General features: G+C 47.3%; 1 protein-coding gene across 2 annotated transcripts in view; it reads right to left on the minus strand.

The window, feature by feature from the left end:
• Window positions 1-1,536: 1,536 nt before the first annotated feature.
• Window positions 1,537-20,887, minus strand: part of PDZD11 (PDZ domain containing 11) — a 60,008-nt gene continuing 40,657 nt past the window's right edge. For both annotated transcript variants that reach the window (XM_078640175.1, XM_078640176.1), the window contains exons 4-7: window positions 15,745-15,801; window positions 9,493-9,591; window positions 7,783-7,843; window positions 1,537-2,893 (exon numbers count right to left, since the gene is read on the minus strand). In XM_078640175.1, the coding sequence (XP_078496301.1) occupies window positions 2,859-2,893; window positions 7,783-7,843; window positions 9,493-9,591; window positions 15,745-15,801 (252 nt within the window). In that variant the 3' untranslated portion in view covers window positions 1,537-2,858. The remainder of the gene's footprint in view (window positions 2,894-7,782; window positions 7,844-9,492; window positions 9,592-15,744; window positions 15,802-20,887) is intronic.

The following is a 20,887-nucleotide window of genomic DNA, read 5'->3' on the forward strand; positions in this document are numbered from 1 at the left end:
AACTCCACTCTAGGCTGAATGTGTCTCCTAGAGAGACGTCTTGAGAACTCTAGCCATCAAAAAGTCTGACTGCATGTTATCAGCAATGACAAAATGACCAAACACCATAGAACCTCCGGGTGTAACTGCCATTCATGATCTGCTAGGGGGTTGGTGACCAAGTTCATCCACCCTCGTATTGAGAGATGCTACCAGGTGGTTCACAGCCCGATAAATGCCCTGGCGAGTCAGCTGCTTCCAAAGGCACAGAGCCTCTTTGCATAGGGCTAAAGCCAACACCGTCCTGCTTCTTGAAGTCCCACACGGGAATGGTGGTGTTCTTGAGCACCTGTACTAGCATCCCTTTGATGTTTGGAAGGAAGTCCTTTAATGCCCAGCAGATTGCCCATAACTGCAACAAACTGGTCTATGGCGGAAACCCGTCTCCATGTCAGAGTTCTCTGATCTCCCCCCTCCTTCTGATAGATTCCCTTGGGGCTGTGCCCACTGGGACTTTGGATTCCACTGCAGAGCCCGAATGTGCCTTCTGGTGTGGTAGACTAGAACGCTGCAGGAGACCAATAGTCCCTACACCCACAATGTCATCCTCTTCACTTAGATCTAGGACAGAAGCAGAAACATCGAGATCATAGCCCGAAAGTCCTAGACTCTTCTCCAGGGAGAAGGCATGAAGGCACCACATTAAGAATGGCTCAGATGAACAAGTGTCTGCCAAGGAGTCAGATGTGACTTTGGCACATTCACAGTGAACCCTAATAATTTTAGGAGGTTTGCTGTCGTATGGAGGAGGTCTAAAACTGCCCGGATTGAGCCGGTCTTTAACAGACGGGCGTCGAGGTGGCAGACTGACACACTTGACCTCCAAAGGTGTGCTGCAAATACCACCATCACTTTTGTGAACACTCAAGCGGCACTATAAAGGCCACAAGGGATCACTGCAAACTTAACCAAAGATCACGCCTGTAGGACGGAAGGACTGCAATATGGAAACACCCGTACAGTTCCAACACTATCATCCAGCGTCCAGGATGCAGAGCAGACAAGATCTTGGCCAACATGAGCATCCTGAATTTGTTCTTTTGCAGGAAGGCGTTCAGAGATCCAACATAAGAGAAAGGCCTTAGTCTTTCTTCGGCATAAGGAAGTAGCAGGAGTAACGCCCAGTTCCTACTTACTAGCCTGAAACCCTCCCTATAGCTCCACTGGCCAAAAGAACCTACACATCCTGCTGCAAAACAGAAGTAATCCTCCGTCAGCCATGCTGAAGCAGGTGGAAGGAACTGTGGGATGAAAGAAAAGTGAGGGCGAAGCCCTGCCAAACAATTTGGAGGACCCATGTGCCCAACGTGATGTCTCACCATCCTTGGAGATATCGATTTGGCTTGAAACTGTTACCCTAGTGAAAGGTTTCTCATTTTTATCAACCTGCAAAAGACAAAAATCTGGGATTCAAAATTGTGACCTTCGGTTACCCACACAGATCAGGACGTTGTTACCCACCATTGAAGAGGGCAATTAAAGCCAGCAACACAAACGCAAAGTCCGCCTGTTTACCAAGAAACAACATTTCAACAAAAAAGTGGAGGATCTAACAATGGACAGAACATTTGTACTGGAAACAAACCATAATCTTCTGAGCAAATTACGGCAGGGAGAACAGTTCACCAGAGAGAGTCTACCCTCTATAGACATTATATATTAGCTACTGTCTAAAATGCACCTGTTAAGGTGCTTGCACATGTTTCAAGGGATTTGGGGTGGCAATTACTTTCCTGTTTGAAGTTGTATCTGTTGCTCCTTCCAAGCAGTCCTCTGTGCCCCCCAACCCCTTCCACTGATGTGGAAAAGTCCAGTGTCCAAGACTCTCACTGACTCAGAGCAACACAAAATCCCCACAGCTACAATGGATACATATTACTAAACTACCTAACCACCATATCTAACCAGAGATGCGCTTCGGCTCTAGGCCACACCTCAACAAGCTTTATCGTAGAGCGTCATCCTGAACCATGGAGCCCAGTCTATAGCCCAGCCCTACATCAAGCTATAACTATAGGTAGTCTTCCTGCCCCAACACCGAGCGAGTGGGAGCCAAAGACAAACCCCACTCTATTGCTTTTCACTGTTAATTCTGTGTATGAATGTATATATGTATCTGTGTGTATGTGTGTGTGCATATATCAAAATAATAATTGGTGACCTCTGACCTCATCAATCTTCTGAACTCTGACCTGATCAAAGTGGAAAGCCACAATACACTTCTGACCAACCACCAGACGACAAGTACTCAAGGGTCCTCCCCTCCTTTTCACAAAGAACAGAAAATCACTCATTTGAACCAAGAGACTCAGTCATTTGGTCCAGACCCTCGATGCACACAAGCGCACCTGGAGGGAGGACTGTGAAGCGCGTACGGAAGACATGTATGCTGAAAAATCCAGGGGGGAGACAGCTTAAATGTCTGGCATCCTTGGAACCCCTCATCACAAGTAACAGTCGCAGATGAACGAGGGCACTGCTTATGTACACCAAGTAGTTGTCAGTGCGTTCCTTCTGAGAACAGTGATGAGGGAACGAGATGAGAAGGTATCACTCCAATGGATGATGGTAGAACAAGGCTTCTGCTGAAATCCAAATCAAACTGGAAACAAACCAACCTTAAGTTTGGGCAAATGGCTTCCACATGCTGGGGGGGGGACAGGGCTTGTGTGATAAAAGGCACAGATCCTTTAAAAATAAATGGACTAAGGTCAGGGAAATAAATACGCATGTCGTGGTTAGCGGGGTGGTCCTTTGCAGGGCAGGTGGCGAGTGGACGGAGAGGCAGTAGGTGTTGCAGTCAGTTTTCAGGAAGACTCTTAGTGCACAGTCCTCTCCTTTTGTCGCTGGTAATCTGAGGGAAGGGGAAACAAGCAGCAAGTGTCAGCAGCAGTGAAGAATCCAACCCTACGGTACATAGCTTCAATGAAACAGTCACAAAATTCAGATGTGAGCGCATAAAACAAATAATGAAAGTGCATTAGGCCGTACAAGAAACGAGGTACCATATGGAGAGAGTAAAAGAGAAATAGGTGAGGAATTGGGGGAAGCAAAATAAAATAAAAGGATGCACAATAGGGAGACTGTAATAGGGAATAGGCATGCAAGAGGATGGGACTAAACACCAGACCTACAGATAGCAGAGTACAAGGAATAATCCTTGTACTTGTAATTGGAAGTGCAAAATAGGACTAAGAAGAGTAAGGACATGTATTCATGTATGTCTTTAAGAAATAGGGTGTGGTGGGATCAGTAGAAATACACAAACCAAAATTCCTTCACTTCTGTGTAACACTGGAAGGTAAAAGTTGCTCCTTTCTCTTTGGTTTAATGTTTCCAGCAGTAAGCAGGTTTCTTTCTGTTCTTTTAACTGTACACCATAAGTAGTGGTTGCTCTATCGATCAGTAGCCGGCATATGGGTAAGACCGTCTGACAGGGTTGGCTCCTATGGATGTGTCTTATCTCTTCCTGAGGGGAAGCAGGCTCAGATTCCAGCAATTTGTCATCTTCAGTGTCGGCTACATTTGGTATCAGTGTTTTCCTCAAAGCGTGTGTATATTTCTCTTCATGTTCTTCCTGTAGCTCTTGTGTGCCAGATACTCCTCTGGCTCATGTTCCGATTCCTCCCTCAGTAATAGGCCAAAGCCGATAGATCAGATATAGGTTCCTAATAATCGTTCTCTAACTCCCTGTTCGTGGCCTGTAAAGCTGTAAATACTCATGCTCTGCAAACGCCTGCCTTCTATGGGCCTCAAACATTTGAAAGTTGGTTTTCATAGAAAAAGTCATGAGCAGTACTGCAACTCCTCCCTGAGGGGACAATACACATAGGTACTGACTCCATCTTAGATTGTTTCTTGCACAGCAGGTTAGAGTGTGAATGAAGTGTTGAGTGAGTGTAGCAAGGTGCACTAATCACACTGTGAGATGTGAACTTATTTAAAAAGAACAGAGGCCTGCAATCAACACAGGCTTCCAAGAGGAGGGTGGGCGTACATGGATCTACAGCACTACATGTTGCGAACAGATGCTCAAAGGGTAAGTAGCCTTTTCCACTTGTAGCATGTGTGGCTGTGGATACACATACTCTGCATAAACTGAAAAGCAGCACCCTCTTTCACTGGGGGCTAGCACGTTCCTGATGCAGGTGTCTTGACAAAGCCCTGAAGACTGTTGGCGGGCTAGAATGTCCACATATTAGTGCTTTATAAATGTATTTGGGTTATCCAGGTGGCCATTTTGCAGATGTCGGCTAGCAGAATGTTGCCTAATGGCGCCATGGTTGCCCCTTTCTTATGGGTGGAGTGCACCCTGGGCAGCACAAGTATGACTTTCTAGCTTTGTGGTGCCGTGTCTGGATGCAGTTAACTATCCTAGAGATGGGATCGCCTTTGTTAGGCTTACACTTGAGTTCTTAATAACTAGCATGTCTAGGGCTGTGTCTGGTTCAGAGTCTGGCCATGGAAAGAAGACTGGGAACTCCATAGTTAAATTAAGGTGGAAGGGCACAACCAAAAGTAGGATTGGTTCCGACAAACCTATTTTTGTAAACCTCAGAATCTCAAAGAAGGGTTCTTGTAAGGAGAGTGCCTGCAGTTAGCTAATTAGTCTGCCGGAAGAAATGGCCACAAGGAAGGAAGCCTTCCAGTAAAGACACTGGAGTGGCCATGAAAGTAAAGAGTGGCCTCATGAATGGTGCAAGGACTACATTAAGGTTCCTCATGGTGGCAAGAGGTATTCTCACAGGTATGGCCCTCGTAAGACCTTCCAAAAAGGCCTTGACTACTGGAATATTAAATATGGATCAATGTTCTCTGTTTTGCATGTGTGCCACAATAGCAGCAGAGTGTAAACATGAAGCCTGATTTTTGCAGAGATGTCCTAGACGTTAGGTTTTTAGGGTCCAGATGTCTGTGGCATAAAAACCCTGTGAAGCGGGTCTGCACACCTCCTGTACAATGGTCATAGATTATTTGGTGAGATTCAAATAACCAATGCCTAAGACTCAGGTGCCAGGTCGGTAGGCTGAGACGCATGGGTCTGGTCTCCTTGTGTGAGAAGATCCGGCAGGAGCAGCAGTATCTTTGGGGGGCAGACATCTCCAGGCACATGCCGTACCATGGTTGCCTGGCTCAGGTGGGAGCCACCAGGATGAGTGTTAAGGAGGCTTATCTCATCTTCCATACCACGTACAGGAGCAGTGGGAGAGAAAGAAAAGCCTATGCAAATATCCCCGATCAATTCATCCGTAGTGCATTGCCTTTGCTGTGACTCGTACCCGAGTGGACAATGCACATGGGCACTGACTCCCTCTTAAATTGTTTTTTGTATAGCAGTTGAGAATGTTTATGGAGTGCTGACTGAGCGTAGATTGATGCAATATTCATATTGCGGAATGTGAACTTAATTAAAAAGAACAGTAATCTGCAATGAACTCAATCTTCCAGGAGGAGGGTGGGCGTATATGCACCCGATGTCTTCAGCAAAGCCCTTAAGACTGTTTGGTCAACCATAGCCTGTTGGCGGGCTAGAATGTCCACACATTAGTGCTTTATAAATGTATATGGGGTTGACCAAGTGTCTGCTTTGTAGATGTGAACGAATATGGACTGTTGGTACCTGGCGGCAACGTTTGGTCATTTTGCATTTTCGGGAAAGGCAAACAATTCTATCTGTTCAGTGTCCCAACGCAGGAAGTACCTGTGAAGGTCTTGTGGGGGGAGTTTCCACTCCCGGACTTGTTGAGGTGTTCTGCTGAGCTGGTCTGCAAAATTGCTGTCCCCCCTGTTAAGTGTTCCGCTAGAAGCTTTTGTTGTGGTGGATTGCCTAATGCCAAATCTCCTCTGCCAGTACCAAGAGGTAGGCAGAGGGCGTGCCTCCCAGTTTTTTAAGGTAATAGTTGGTGGTCATGTCTGTCTTGATGAGAACTACCGTGCCTTGAAATTCCTTTGGCAAAGGCCTTAAGGGCTAGGAGTGTTGCTAGCGTTCCTAGGTACCACACCCCTGGACAGTCATGTCATTAAGAGGCACACCACAGCCTGTGAGAGGAGTCTGTGATGATGGGCACTTGCAGAATGGAGTTTGAGGAAGCCCTACTCTGCAACAAGTTGGCGCTGTTCCACCAAAGTAGAGAGCTGGCCTTTACCTACACTAAATATTTCCAGTGAACCTTTGCCTATGACACTGACCCACAAAGCATATGTGAATGGTGTGTGGGTTACAATAAAGATACATGAGGCCATCATCCCAAGAAGGCACAACACCACAGAATGTGATTTGACGACTGGGCTGAAAGATGCAGCAACTGCTGGAATGCCAAAACTATTTTTTGGTTGGGGTAGCTTTACCCATGACTGCGTTAAACCTGGATACCAGTATGGGTTGGATCTGTTGGGTTTGGAGATAGGACTGGGAGGCATTTACAGGGACTGTGGATAGGTATTGCTGCATTCATTTTTCTGTTCTCCTTGTCGAGAAGTGGGACATCACCTGTGACTCCGTAGGAGTTGTAGTCCTATTTGGGCAAATCAACCTCCAGCCTGGAACCATCTCCCATGGATCAGCCTTGGCTCCCTTGGGGGAGAGAGAAGCTGGGGAGAGCAGGGCACCATTTCAATTGCCCTCCTCATTGGTGAGTGGTCATCATTCCAGCCAGCAACTGTCCTGTCTGCAGGGCAAAAGGTTAGCCCAAACGTCATTGGTCATGGTGTGATAACCATTTCCTCCGATCTTTAAAGGCGCGAGGGAGTTTGAGCTAATTGAGCCCAAGAGACCTTCAGAGAGCAACGTTTACCTCAAAAGGCCCGAATACTTGAGGCACCTCCATTTCAGGATTTTCCCTCTGTCCAAGATCAACCGGATGCCTAGTGGGGACATCCCTGCACAAAGGATGAATTCAGCAGACAGAATGGAGTCTCATTAAGGTGCACAGGCAGAAGCTATATCATGAGAACTGAAGGCAAGTTGTAAATCTGAGAAACCTTAAACTGCAGCACTCGTGAAACTATAGGGAAAACCTTAACCTTCTGCAAGAAAGAAATGGCCCAAACCAAACACTAGCCTTCAGCACTCTAGAAAGAGTCTGACTGTAGTGTTCCATTGGGAGAAGCAGACACCCTGCATCAACCAAAATCTCTAAGGCCCAGACTTCTTTTCACCTGATGCAAAGTCAAAAGTTGGCACCCTAAAGCATAAGCGAACACCCATCTGCAACAATTAACTCGCATATCACGATGGGCTTCCCTTTTTCAGTTCAGTGTAGATTAAAAGCTTTAGCTGATAAGACTGAGCCCCGTCTGCATAAGATTCGAAAATTGAAGAATAAGCAGATAGCAATATGGTATCATCAGAATATTGATATGTACCTTGGGGAACTCAATGGAGGTCAAGGGGCAATCTGCAGGTCTGGGTCTGAGCATTCTCCAAATGGAGAGTTCCAGACACAGGCCCTAATATGTGGTAATCCCACGCAACCTCACAGCGATAGCTCTACATTCATGGAACCCCCCGGTAAACAAAAAAAAAAAAAAAAGGTGGGGAATTTCAATGGATTTTACAAACAATCTTCTTCTTCGCTGGCACAGCTATCCAATCAACAAAAGTTTGCGTTTCCTGCTCTTCAGAAGATAAACTGTGTATCCCAGATTGTGCAGTCCCAGCTCTCAGAAACGAAAAATACATGTCGAACAAGAGGGTGGAAGACAGATCACAGGACAAACAGGCCTCAAGAGCGAGATACTCACTGTAAGGGAAGAAGCGAACTCTCATAACAATCTCCCGGGCGGTCTTCAATATTTCCACTGCCTACAAAAAGAACAAACAAAAATAAGATTACAAAAAGAAAAATAGAGATGCAAAGGACAGCCTGGAGGAGAGCCAACATGCCCCTAACATCTTTAATTTAATCAACGCATCCTCCAGAACGTATCCTGAATCCCTCTGCTACTTTCGACACAGCTGACAACCTAACACTAAGTCTACCCTATCTCCTGGATATCACGAGGACAGCTCATTACAGCAGGTTCCCTCCAGCGCTTAATTTGTTAAATAAGAATTTTTTTTAATTGTGCCTGCACTCTCAAGAGGCCACTGCAGCTTGCACCACACATTGCCCCCGCTGTCCTGCCAATGATAGTAACACAACTACTAACCATCACACTTCTACAAGTGCGACAATTCTGACTGATTCAGGCCCTTAAAGCTATAAGAATGGCTTGGGCGGCAGGTAAGAGTCTAATGTTTATTGAATTAATAAATAACTGTTGTTGCGTTCATCCCTAAATTAGCCAGACAGCACCACCTGGTGCCAGACTGTCACAAGTGCCAGTGTTGACAATTAAGTGTCCGTGCCAAACACCAGCTCAAATTAAGCACTGCTGTCACCTGGTGATCCTCCAACTTCTCACTGACACACGTCCTTCCCACAGAGGCCAATGATAATGCAGGGTTCAGACCTTGGCGCCCTCTTAGTCTGAAAGCACCCTATCCAAGTCATCTTCTTTTGGTTTCTCCTAATACCTATTGGCAGAAAGCACACACGTCATCTTCTCCTGCCAGATGAACGCCACAGACTCCCTACTGTTCATGTGCCACAGGACAGCCTTCCTATAACTCATGCTCACACAGCTGATGAGTGTTACCTGCACCACCATCTTGATAGTGGTTCCCACCTTCGATATCAAAGAGATTGCCCATTTTTGGATAAATATTAAGGAAGCGAGGACACCAGCTGATATTTGTTTTTTATACACTGACAAGAAATGCTGTCTTGGCCAAATCATTCTCACCCAGGCCCAGATAGATCGGCTGATTTTATGTAAGCACCAGGCTTAAATTTATTAAAAAATAAAAATTATTAAAATGCAGTAAGTCCAGCAAAGACTGCACGATTTGTATAAAAGAGAGGAAGAAATGCAGCAACACAAGTTTCCAGCTCAGATGAATCCCCAACCATTTATGGTCTGAGGGTTTCAAAGAAAGAATCCAAACTCTCATTTGGCCCATACTGACGGCCCATGTCTTCCTTCGTGGGGTCCAAGAAGAGCGAGTGGTAAAGGGTAGCAGCGTCCACTTAGAAACCCAAGAGGCTTCACTTGGCTGTCTCGCCCTGGTACGCTGCATTGGAGACACTGCCCTGGACGCTGGTCAAGGTGTTCATGGGCCATCCACTAGAGATGCTGATGCTCAAGATGGACTGGGAGCATGAAAGGTCTGCAGTGACCAGTCACAAGCCTTTGCAGAAGCGTTTACAGAGGCCCACTGAAAGACAGGCGACCCTGCAAGAGGCAGAATAATAAAGACAAATTCAGATGGTGCGCTCCAGCAGCACACAGAAGGAGCGGTTAAGTTATCCTTGTGTATCTTATGGCACATACTGGAAGCTGGCGGTACACCATGGGAACATTGAATTTAGCAACATAGGTACAGTTAATGAAGGAAGCGCCAACATTCACCTTGGTGTGTTCGATATCTTGAAAATCCACCTCATTCACAGACAGCACCTGGTCCCCCTCTTGCAGGCCGGCGCGGTGGGCGTCAGAATCTGGAATCACCTGAGAACAGTCCAGAGAAAGAGGTTACAGGATAGTTATAGCACCCTCTGTGATCACAAGCACCAGAATACCAACAGAGCAAGGGACTGGTGATAATATGGAGAACAGCATGCTGACAGCTGAGCTCTGGTGCCAAACACAAATGAACCAATCACTTATATAGCGCTGCACATCACCCGTGAGGGTCTCGAGGCGCTGGCCACGCAGTGCTTGAAGCTCTACAATGGCCCAGATACTGGACACATTTGTGGGAGAGAAAGAAAAGAAGCCATATAAAATAAGAGTAAAAAGACCGGCCAGAAACAGTGTGCACACAACTGTACTGACAACCTTACAGACTGACAGATGAATGGTGTGCTAGTTATAAGGATGCAGTCATAGAGGATACAGCACGGACCATGAAACGCCCCCACCCTGGAGATGAAACATTCTTAAGGAGGGCTACAATCCAGCCTCCCACCTCCAAGCTGAATGCCTGCTAAGATAGGGTTCCAGTTGCCTCTCGCCCCACCCTTGGGACAGGATACTTCTTCAGCGGGGTTCCAGTTCCCTCTCACCCCACCCCTGGGATGGGGTGAGAGGTGATACTTCTTAAGCAGGGCTCTAGTTCCCCCTCTTCCCCCCCACCAAACCGGAGATGAATCCCTTCCTACGCTGGGCTACAGTACCTTCTCGCCCCACCCTTGGTATGGGATACTTGTTAAGTGGGGCTCCATTCCCTCTCCCCCTCCCCTTCCTGGGATGGGATACTTCTCAAGCGGTACAAAAGGGGGTGGTGATGGACGGAGCATCTGAATCAATCAACCACTCAACCCCAGTCAACTGATCTGGGTTTAATCCATCACCGTTCTTTAGCCCACTCTGGCTCCCCAGTTCAGACATGGCCATATGCAAATCAGTCTGACCCTGTGCCTCATGGGAACAGTACAGCCCGAACTGCCAAGCCATGTCTTCCCTGGACCGGAAACAAGCTTCCGAGGACCGGTTTCTGGCATTACAGCCGTCTTCAGCCCGGCTTGCTTGAATCCAGTGGCAAAGTGAGCAAGGGACTCACGTCTGAGCATACCCTGCCACACTTATGGCGGCCAAAAGCGGTACAAAAGGGGGTATGGCAGGGTATGCTCAGACGTGAGTCCCTTGCTCCCTTACTCTCCACACACCAACTTTAATAGTTATTATTTCATATTTTATTCAAGTTTTTTCCCTTTTATATTTTATAAATATTTTGAAAACATTATCAAAATATAGAAATTAAATTTCAGTAAACATTTCATTTTGTGCAACAATCACAATTTCATATTTATATTTCTAAATATGCAAACTATTACTGTACAGAATGAATAAAGCAAAAAAAAACTTTTACAATCCCCTGCACTCATACCTCATTCAAATACACCACAACCATATCACTAGCATACTATCACTACCATCCTTCGGAATCTTGTTCCGCGCTATATAAAACTTTATCAAATAAAATACTGCTCCCCTGACCAACACTGCATGCACAGATGGATAAAGAGTGGGGTGGCATCATCCACCCTAGTTTGCTGTGCTGAAGTCTGGGGTGTCACACTCTCTGGCCGACGTACGTTTCAATGGACTATATCAATGGTCTCCATCTTTATCAGGACCATAAGATTTGCATTTAATTATTTATGACGGGTAGAGAGTTTGGGAAATCTCGAGAGAACGCTCCAACCAGGTCTGTACAGGCAAGGGGCAGGACCTTATGAGATTTTATATCTTCTGTGTGGCTACTGTCACTATGGGCTGGGGGGCCTTGTCTTTACGTAAATGTGTATCTCAACAGGTTCCTCTCATTGTATCAACTGAAGGAATCTCTGTAGGGCCTATAGGGTATGTCTTCTATCCCATATGTTTGCTCACGAAGGTTCCAGCTCTTTCTTGCTTTGGGCCTTATGCTGTTCTGACGTTCCTCTTACTATGAACGTATTATATATCCTTGCGGTCATAAGATTCTCAGATGTGAGAAGGATGGTCTTCTATTACCTTTTAACAGACGTGCAGTCGCCAACCGCTACCGTGACTCCTCCAAATGGGGCTATTAAAACCATCAATGACCATTTGGAAAACATTTTCTGTTTCATTGATCCTGATAAATTCTAATCTCTGCAGTGTCAGAATATACCGGGCCATGACTATTCCACCCTTCACCGGGCCAATCATGTTTGTGGCCCTAATGTAATCAAAATGTCTCTGAAATTTGAATCTGGTCTTTAGTTACTTCATAATTCCTGCTGCGCTGCTTTTTATTAAAAAAATTACATGACTATATATTGTAAAAATCAATACATAAATCCCAGTGAAAACAAAGTTGCTGCAAGCCCATCAGTTATTTGTGAAATTTGTAATGTGAATGGCAAGTGGTATGCCATGTCACTAATCAGATCATCTCTGTTGTTGGTAAGGTCATTTGCAAAACCAAGGGTGGGGTCGTGCGCACTGTATTTCTGGTGCGGGGCGGTAGATGCTAGGTGTACAAGCTGTGGTTTACAGAACTGGTCAACGCAGGGAATTTCAGTTTTACTTAAGTATCACCTTACAGGATGGCACAAAACCACTGATGTGGGACTCCACTGGCCTCCTGCCTAGACCACATCACACCTGGGTGTTGGATAAGCCTGGTTAGGACTGGCAGCGCCTTAAGACTAAGGGAATCCCGCCTAGCAATGGAGCAGACTACTTCCGACTAGTTCTGGCCTGGATGAACTCACCTACCTACCACTAATAACTTGTTGTACTGAAACCTATATTTGCAACCTGTGATTAGCACATTGTAATTGTAATCACCATAAACTGTTTATGTATTGTAACTTTTCATATGTAAATTTCTCTGATGGCCGCAGAGTTTACTTTGTGCTATATAAAACTCAAATGAAATGTATAACTTGGTAGGACATTCAACCGCCGGCATTGCTTTGCCGCTATGCTGGGAGTCCCCGTGGTTTTTAGATGGAGCTAATGGTTGGGTGCATTTGTCATTAGCCAGTTTGAGTTGCTGTGCCACCACCACGATCAACCTGTTCTTTCATCACTGTCTCCTGTTACTAAACAACTTCTCCAACTCTAACTTAGTCTGACCAATGTCAGGCCATGCCAGAGTATCCTGCATACTTCCTCCCCCTTTCTGGACTGTGTTGGGTTCACTAATGATGGGGGCCAGTAGCTCTGGGCGATGCTCTGCCTTGCTGCATCTTTACTTTTCATCTCTAACTTACAGGCAGGGCTGTTTTCTCCTCTTCCCAATATTCCCAGTGTTTCTCCAGAAACCTAAGAGCCACCTTCACACACCCCATAGTTGGATTTGTAAATCTAGGTCCAGGCTCACAAGCCAGACTCACTGGTGCATGCACACAGCTGGTAACACTGCGCCCGGACCACCAGTGATGCAGAGCTTTAGTGATGGCCCATGTGGCATCTGATGGAGGGGGGGGGGGGGGGAGTGGGGGGGGGGCATTATCTGACGGGGGGGGGGCATTATCTGACCGGGGGGGGGGGATATCTCCTCGTCTAGCAGAGGGTTACAGCTCCACATGGACTCCTCTTTCCATCTCATACCCAAGGCACCAGAAGCACACTGCTGTTGTGGTGGCTTCTGGAGCACTCTTAATCCCACCTGGCACTACTCCTTCCAGGATCTTCCTGTAGGCCCTCATGTTTTTCCTGAGCTCCACAGAATTACCTGAAGCAGCTGTACAAGGCCATGTGTGCACCCAGATGCAAGCAAGCCATGTCTGCTTGGTGCTTTGTTGGACTCAAATTTGTAAATGTTTTCATAACCTTGGTGGCACACAAATTCTGGTGCCATCCTCCCTTGCAATCATAACCTCTCTTGCAACTGTGGCCCTTCCGGAGGGATTCCCAGAGTTTGCATCTACGTGGTCTTGGGACATATCAAATCATGAATAATGTTCTGCACATTGCTTGGCATTACCTGCGGCACTCAGTTTTTTGCCCTCACATCTGGTCTTCTCTCTAGGCTCCTATATAGTACTGCCTGGAATTCCTGGACCTTAGGAATGATGTGCACTGGTAGAGCTGCGGGGGGGGGGTTCTCACTCTAAAGGGGGGGGGGGGCGGAGATGGCACAGGTTGAACTGTGGACCATTCTCCTTCTCAAGGAGGGTGCTGAGGAGAGGGCTGATGTGCACTGGTAGTGCTGCAGTAGGTTCTCACACTCAAGGGGGGGCGCTGAGGAGAGGGCTGAGATGCACTGGTTGAACAGTGGACTGTTCTCACTCAAGAGGGTGCTGAAGAGAGGGCTGAGATGTACTGGTAGAGCTGCGGGTGGTTCTCTCTCAAGGCGGATGCACACAAGAAGGCTGATGTGCACTGGCAGAGCTGCGGGGGGGTTTTCACTCTAAAGGGGGGGGCAGAGATGGCACTGGTTGAACTGTGGACCATTCTCCTTCTCAAGGAGGGTGCTGAGGAGAGGGCTGATGTGCACTGGTAGAGCTACAGGCGGTTATCACTCTCAAGGCGGGTGCACACGAGAGGGCTGAGGTGCCCCAGTACAGCTGCGGGTGGTTCTCACTCTCAAGGCGGGTGCACACGAGAAGGCTGGTGTGCACTGGTAGAGCTACGGGTGGTTCTCACTCTAAAGGGGGGGCGCCGAGAAGAGGGCGGAGATGGCACTGGTTGAACTGTGGACCATTCTCCTTCTCAAGGCAGGTGCACACGAGAAGGCTGGTGTGCACTGGTAGAGCTGCGGGTGCTTCTCACTCTCAAGGCGGGTGCACACGAGAAGGCTGATGTGCACTGGTAGAGCTGCGGGCGGTCTCACTCTCAAGGGGGAGTGCATACGAGAAGGCTGGTGTGCACTGGTAGAGCTGCGGGTGGTTCTCTCTCAAGGCGGATGCACACAAGAAGGCTGATGTGCACTGGTAGAGCTGCGGGCGGTTCTCTCTCAAGGCGAGTGCACACGAGAAGGCTGATGTGCACTGGTAGAGCTGCGGGCGGTCTCACTCTCAAGGGGGAGTGCATACGAGAAGGCTGGTGTGCACTGGTAGAGCTGCGGGCGGTCTCACTCTCAAGGGGGAGTGCATACGAGAAGGCTGATGTGCACTGGTAGAGCTGCGGGCGGTCTCACTCTCAAGGGGGAGTGCATACGAGAAGGCTGGTGTGCACTGGTAGAGCTGCGGGTGGTTCTCACTCAAGGCGGGTGCACACGAGAAGGCTGATGTGCACTGGCAGAGCTGCGGGGGGGTTCTCACTCTAAAGGGGGGGGCAGAGATGGCACTGGTTGAACTGTGGACCATTCTCCTTCTCAAGGAGGGTGCTGAGGAGAGGGCTGATGTGCACTGGTAGAGCTACAGGCGGTTCTCACTCTCAAGGCTGGTGCACACGAGAGGGCTGAGGTGCCCCGGTAGAGCTGCGGGTGGTTCTCACTCTCAAGGCGGGTGCACACGAGAAGGCTGATGTGCACTGGCAGAGCTGCGGGGGGGTTCTCACTCTAAAGGGGGGGGCAGAGATGGCACTGGTTGAACTGTGGACCATTCTCCTTCTCAAGGAGGGTGCTGAGGAGAGGGCTGATGTGCACTGGTAGAGCTACAGGCGGTTCTCACTCAAGGCTGGTGCACACGAGAGGGCTGAGGTGCCCCGGTAGAGCTGCGGGTGGTTCTCACTCTCAAGGCGGGTGCACACGAGAAGGCTGATGTGCACTGGTAGAGCTGCGGGTGGTTCTCACTCTAAAGGGAGGGCGCCGAGAAGAGGGCGGAGATGGCACTGGTTGAACTGTGGACCATTCTCCTTCTCAAGGCAGGTGCACACGAGAAGGCTGGTGTGCACTCGTAGAACTGTGGACGGTGCTCACTCTCATGGGGGGGTGCTGAGGAGAGGTCTAATGTGCACTGGTGGAGCTGCGGGTGGTTCTCCAGACAGACTAGCACTAGTTGGGCTTTGCGACAAGCCCCCATAGCAGCGCAGCATGAGAGTTGAAGAGTAGCGCTGACCTGCACCGGCAGACCACCGAGTGGGGGCAAATGGCAAGGGTATTTTAATGGGGTGGGTGCACTGGCGCGTGTTGTTACCAGACCAGAGGTTGGTTGAGGTGGTAAGGAAGGGCACTGGAATATCCAGTGCATTCAGAGACGACAGAGGACGAAGCATGCAGGTACACCAGAGCAGACTAACCTTGGAGATGAAGATGCCCAGCTGAGACGCCTTCCCGCCTCGGATGTTGAATCCCAGCTGGAAAAGAAAAACACAACATGGATTATTCCCAGATTCCCATGAATTTGCATAACAGGCAGTACCTCAATATCTATTTGGCAGGAATAACACCTAAAACATAAATGCTCTACAAAAGGACATCTGCAATATGTTGAGTGTACAGTTAACACAAGGATAACAGTCTGAAGTGAGGAGAGACAGATATCTAGATGCTCATTGAAGGGTAATCTGCTTGAAAAGAATGGAAATGTTTATACAAAATAGTGTGCTAAAGGCAGCCCCATACTATTTCGTTGACTGCAGTAAAAAGAAACAAAACACTTTGTTTTCATTTCAAATCTTTTTTATTAAGAGAAGCAGGATTTTAAAAAATCGAAAACAAAAACATACACTTAATTACATTCATGAGCCAATGCACCCTGAGTTTCACAATTTAAGTAAAGAGCATCAAGACCATTTAACAAATGATTCTCTATCGATGAAACAATGAACAATATTCACAAATATGCAATTATTGATCAAAAGGATGGTTGCAATAGGAGTGAACTTGGAAAAGAAAGGAGAAAGAAAAGAGAAGAGGAAAAAGAGGAAAGAGAGAGAAGAAGGGAGATGTAGAAGAAGAAGAAGAAAGAAAGAAGTACGAAATTGATATGTGAACGGAAAGAGCAGCTAACATAAAGTCATGTTATGTACTCTAAAACGTAACAGTGGGGTAAAAGCATCTATGGTGTGCTCTTAGGTGACAGGAGCGTGTTATACAGTAGTGGAGGGTTCGATGAAAGAAGTCTACCATATCAAGAGACGCATCTATCATAACAGAATCCGTATTGAAAAAGCCAAATACTATGCAGACAGAATCCAGAGGGCAGAGAATTCCGCTAAGGAACTGTTTAGCATATATAAGTCTCTAGCCACCCCCAAAACTGCAAGTCTAGATAAAGATCACTCAGTAGCAGCATGCAACCGCATCGCTACTTATTTCGGAGACAAAGTGTCGAAAATCTACGCCGCCTTCCCTGAAATACCTCATGCAGCGGAAGAGCCAACAGATTTAGCAGTAGAGGAAGATGATCGTAATCGGTTACTTAACTTTATCACCCCTTTACCGGAAGAGCTAATTAAAATCTGTAGGTCTGTTAAATCAGGCTCCCCTCGAGATCCCGCACCCCCTAAAAGATTGAGTGACAGTCTGGAGACCCTGGAACCCTACATCAGGCATGTGCTGGATGTTTCCTTCCGATCCAGTTCAATACCTGACGATTGGAAACAGGCTGTGGTGCTTCCCCTCCGCAAGAAGCCCAATATTAGCTTCGAGAACTTGGACAATCTACGCCCCATCTCCTTGCTGCCCTCTCTCTCCAAGGTAGCGGAGAAGGTGGCAAATAAACAGCTAATGGCATATATGGAGGAAGGCAACCATCTTCATCCTACCCAATTCGGGTTTCGGCCCCGTCATTCGACGGAGTCCGCCCTCCTGAGGGCTACCGAAGCCCTCAGGCAGGGTGCCGACGAGGGACAAACAATGGCGCTAATTTTATTAGACCTTAGTGCTGCGTTCGACACTGTAGCACACTCCATCTTGCTACAGTGTCTGGACAAGATCGGGGTGAAAGGGGCGGCGTTGAAATGGATTTATTCATTTCTCACTGGCCGAGGTTTCCAAGTGAGGCAGGGTGACTACTACTCGGAGCGAATTTCTTTGGACCAGGGGGTGCCGCAGGGCTCGTCCCTGAGTCCAACACTCTTCAATCTTTATGTCGCTCCGATTGCCACCTTAGTAGAGAGTCACGGCCTCAGCTTGGTGTCGTATGCCGACGACACGCAGTTGGTTATCTCCCTATCGCGCGCACCCGGTCTTTCGGCGGACACCTTCAGAGCATGCATGCAAGACCTTGCTGCCTGGATGTCCGCCAATTGCCTCAAGCTCAACGGGGGCAAGACCGAGGTGCTGGTCGTGGGGGGCTGCCAGTCTGCGTGGACGTCGGCATGGTGGCCATCCTCCCTGGGCCCAACACCCATTCCGTGCCAAAAAGCGAGGAATTTGGGCATCTAGTTTGATGCCGCCCTCACCTTTGGCCCTCAGATCAACCAGGTGGTCGGACTATGCTTTGGGATTCTTAAAAGCCTTAGGAAGACGCTGAAGTTCTTGCCTGTGCGAGCCCGACAGACCTTGGTACATGCACTAGTCACATCAAGGATGGACTATGGCAACCTTCTCTATTTAGGCACCTTGGAGAAGAACCTTAACCGCTTACAGGTCCTACAGAACGCCGCTGCCCGACTGGTGCTTAGACTACCCAGAAGAGCTGCTTCTGCAGCGGCTCTCCGGTCTCTGCACTGGCTCCCGGTCAGAAGCAGGGTAGAATTTAAAGCACTTTGCACATGCCATCGGATCATTAATGGGAGATCCCCTCTCCCTTTACAAGGACTTTTGACACCTTATGAGCCTCCCCGCTCCCTGAGATCTTCCGGCTCTGGACTCCTGGTTGTTCCTAAGGTGTCCAGAGCACGGATGGGGGGAAGATCCTTCAGATGCCTTGCAGCCGCTAGATGGAACAAGCTGCCCATGGCGCTTCGACTTGAGCCATCTGAATCAATTTTTAGAGCCAAGCTCAAAACTGCTCTATTTGCTTAGTTGATGCGCCGTTTCTGTATGGTCCAGTAAGAAAGTAGCTCCTTAGCGCGGGGACACGCCGTTGTTGCGTCACCATGCGCTTTACAAAACACCCCAAATAGAAATAGGATATGACCACTGTGCAAATCTAAGGAGGATCATAGCAAAGTTCCAGAGAGTCAAGTGAACTCCAGAGCTTGGCGTGCGATTTTCGCCACGGTGAGGAGTGGAGTGCATCATTATCTGCGCCCCTTAAAGAGGCCAACCATTCTTGCCATATCTTGAAAGAAACATCCGATGCACTTTTCCATTTGCTTAAGATGACTTTACACGCAAGCGTAAGCATGAGATCCATTAGGTGACGGTCATGTTCATTCACTATTCTTGTGTCTATTGCCCCAAACATAACATATGCGAATTCCCTACTAGGTCGGTAGTGGAAGGTTCTTTGAATGTAGTTATAAATCCTGTCCCAAAAGGTTTGGAGCATCGGGCAATTAAAGAACATGTGATCCAAGTCCCCCACATGAGTTTTACAATTCCAGCACAGGGGGTTATCAAGGAGTTTAAGCTTGTAGAGTTTTTCCGGTGACCAATATGTTCTATTTATCAGAATGCATTTAGTTTGAGAGAGTATCAGTGATATTTTAATGGAAAAAGGTGTAAGGTGTATCTTATCCCAACCAAACGATATTTTAGAGGAATTATGTTCGTTTTCCCAAGCGAGCTCGCACTTCCTATGCGTCTTCTGGGGGTTAGGGGAGAGGATTTTATAGATTCTAGACACCATGTGACCCATTGACATGCGATGAAACCGCTTGTTACAAATTGTAGGATCGCTCGGAGAGATGGCTCTGGCAGAGAGAAAGGATTTAAGACATAAGAACTTATAAAAGTCAAGAGGTTGGAGATCGAACCGTGAGTGTAAGATGGCGAAAGGTAAAGGCGAAGACCCTTCATAAAGATCTTTCACTAAGTTCAACCCCTTCTTAGACCATTGCTCCCAGTAGAGGTGTTTGCCTTCCTCCTTTATGGCTGGGTTGAACCACAACGAGGTTAAGTTGGATTTGCTTATTTTGATTTTAACCATAGAGTGTCTCTCTAGGTTTAGGAGGGCCCTTCTAGTGTTAAGAAATATGTATCTGGAATGAGGAAAAGCTGCCATATCCATTGACATTAAGGCTGGTAGTGGTAGGTTGTTAATGATGGCCTTTTCGGCATGAACCCAAACAGGAATGTATTCAGATTGAGGTTGGAACCAATTTACACCTTGTTTGCATAAATATGCCGTTTGGTAGCACCTGAAGTTTGGTAGACCTATGCCTCCCTTATCTTTCGATAGTTGGCGCTTCTTCAGGGAGATTCTTGGTTTTTTGCCTTGCCATAAAAAAGTATTGAAGAGCTTATGTATTTTGGTGAGGAAGTCATCCGATAGTAACATAGGAAGCATACTTACAAGATAATTGATCAGAGGTGTGATCATCATCTTCAGAGGTTCCGCTCTGTTCCACCACAACAAAAATGTTGGTGACCAACCGTCCAAAAGAGAAGATATCTTTTTATGAAGGGTATGCTCATTAATTTTGAGGGTGCTAATTAGGTCCTTTTCAAAATCTGTTCCTAAATATTTAAAGCTTTAGGTTTGCCAGAATAAGCCAGAGTTACCTATAAAGCTTCTATCACCTATATTATTGAGGAGTTTCACCTCCGTTTTGTCCTTGTTAAGCTTATAGTCTGACACGTCGGCAAAGTCTGCAATAGAGGACATCAGGGCTGGAATTGCTAAAACTGCATTCTCAGATATTACTAAGACGTTGTCAGCATAGGCCGAAATTTTGACTGTATAATCATCAAAGCAAATACCTTTAATATGGTCATTATGTCGAAGATAATAGAGGAAGGGCTCGATGGTGAGTAGAAAGAGGGAGGGAGATAGGGGGCAGCCCTGTCTCGTACCTTGCTCCAGGTTAAAGGGTGACGATAGGCATCCCCCTGCTCGTACTCTTGCTGATGGAATAGAATATAGGGCCATCACCATACGAATAAAGTCTGTTCCTAACTTAAATTTATGCAGAGTGTCTTCCAAATAAGACCGGTCGACCTTATCAAAGGCCTTTTCTGCATCTAATGTTACTGCAACGGTCGGGGAGGTAATTAGCTTGGCCTTTTCTATTATGTGTGCTAGGATGCGGGTGTTGTCGCTAGACAGTCTATTCTTAAGAAACCCTACCTGTGATGGGTGAATGAGTTTGGGCAGGATTTTCTAAATTCGTTTGGCCAGGATCATGGCATAAATTTTACAGTCAAGGTTGATCAGCGATATCGGCCTGTAATTCTTCGGGGATGTTGGATCTTCCCTTTCCTTAGGAATTACTGAGATAATTGCTTCTGCAGGGGTACCAGTGACTTGACCGCTATTGGTGAAGCCCATATATACGTCTTTGAAAGGTTCTACTAGGGTTGAAGAGAATCTCTTGTAAAACATGGCGC

Source organism: Lissotriton helveticus, chromosome 4_2, assembly GCF_964261635.1.
Source record: "Lissotriton helveticus chromosome 4_2, aLisHel1.1, whole genome shotgun sequence".
NCBI lineage: Eukaryota > Metazoa > Chordata > Amphibia > Caudata > Salamandridae > Lissotriton > Lissotriton helveticus.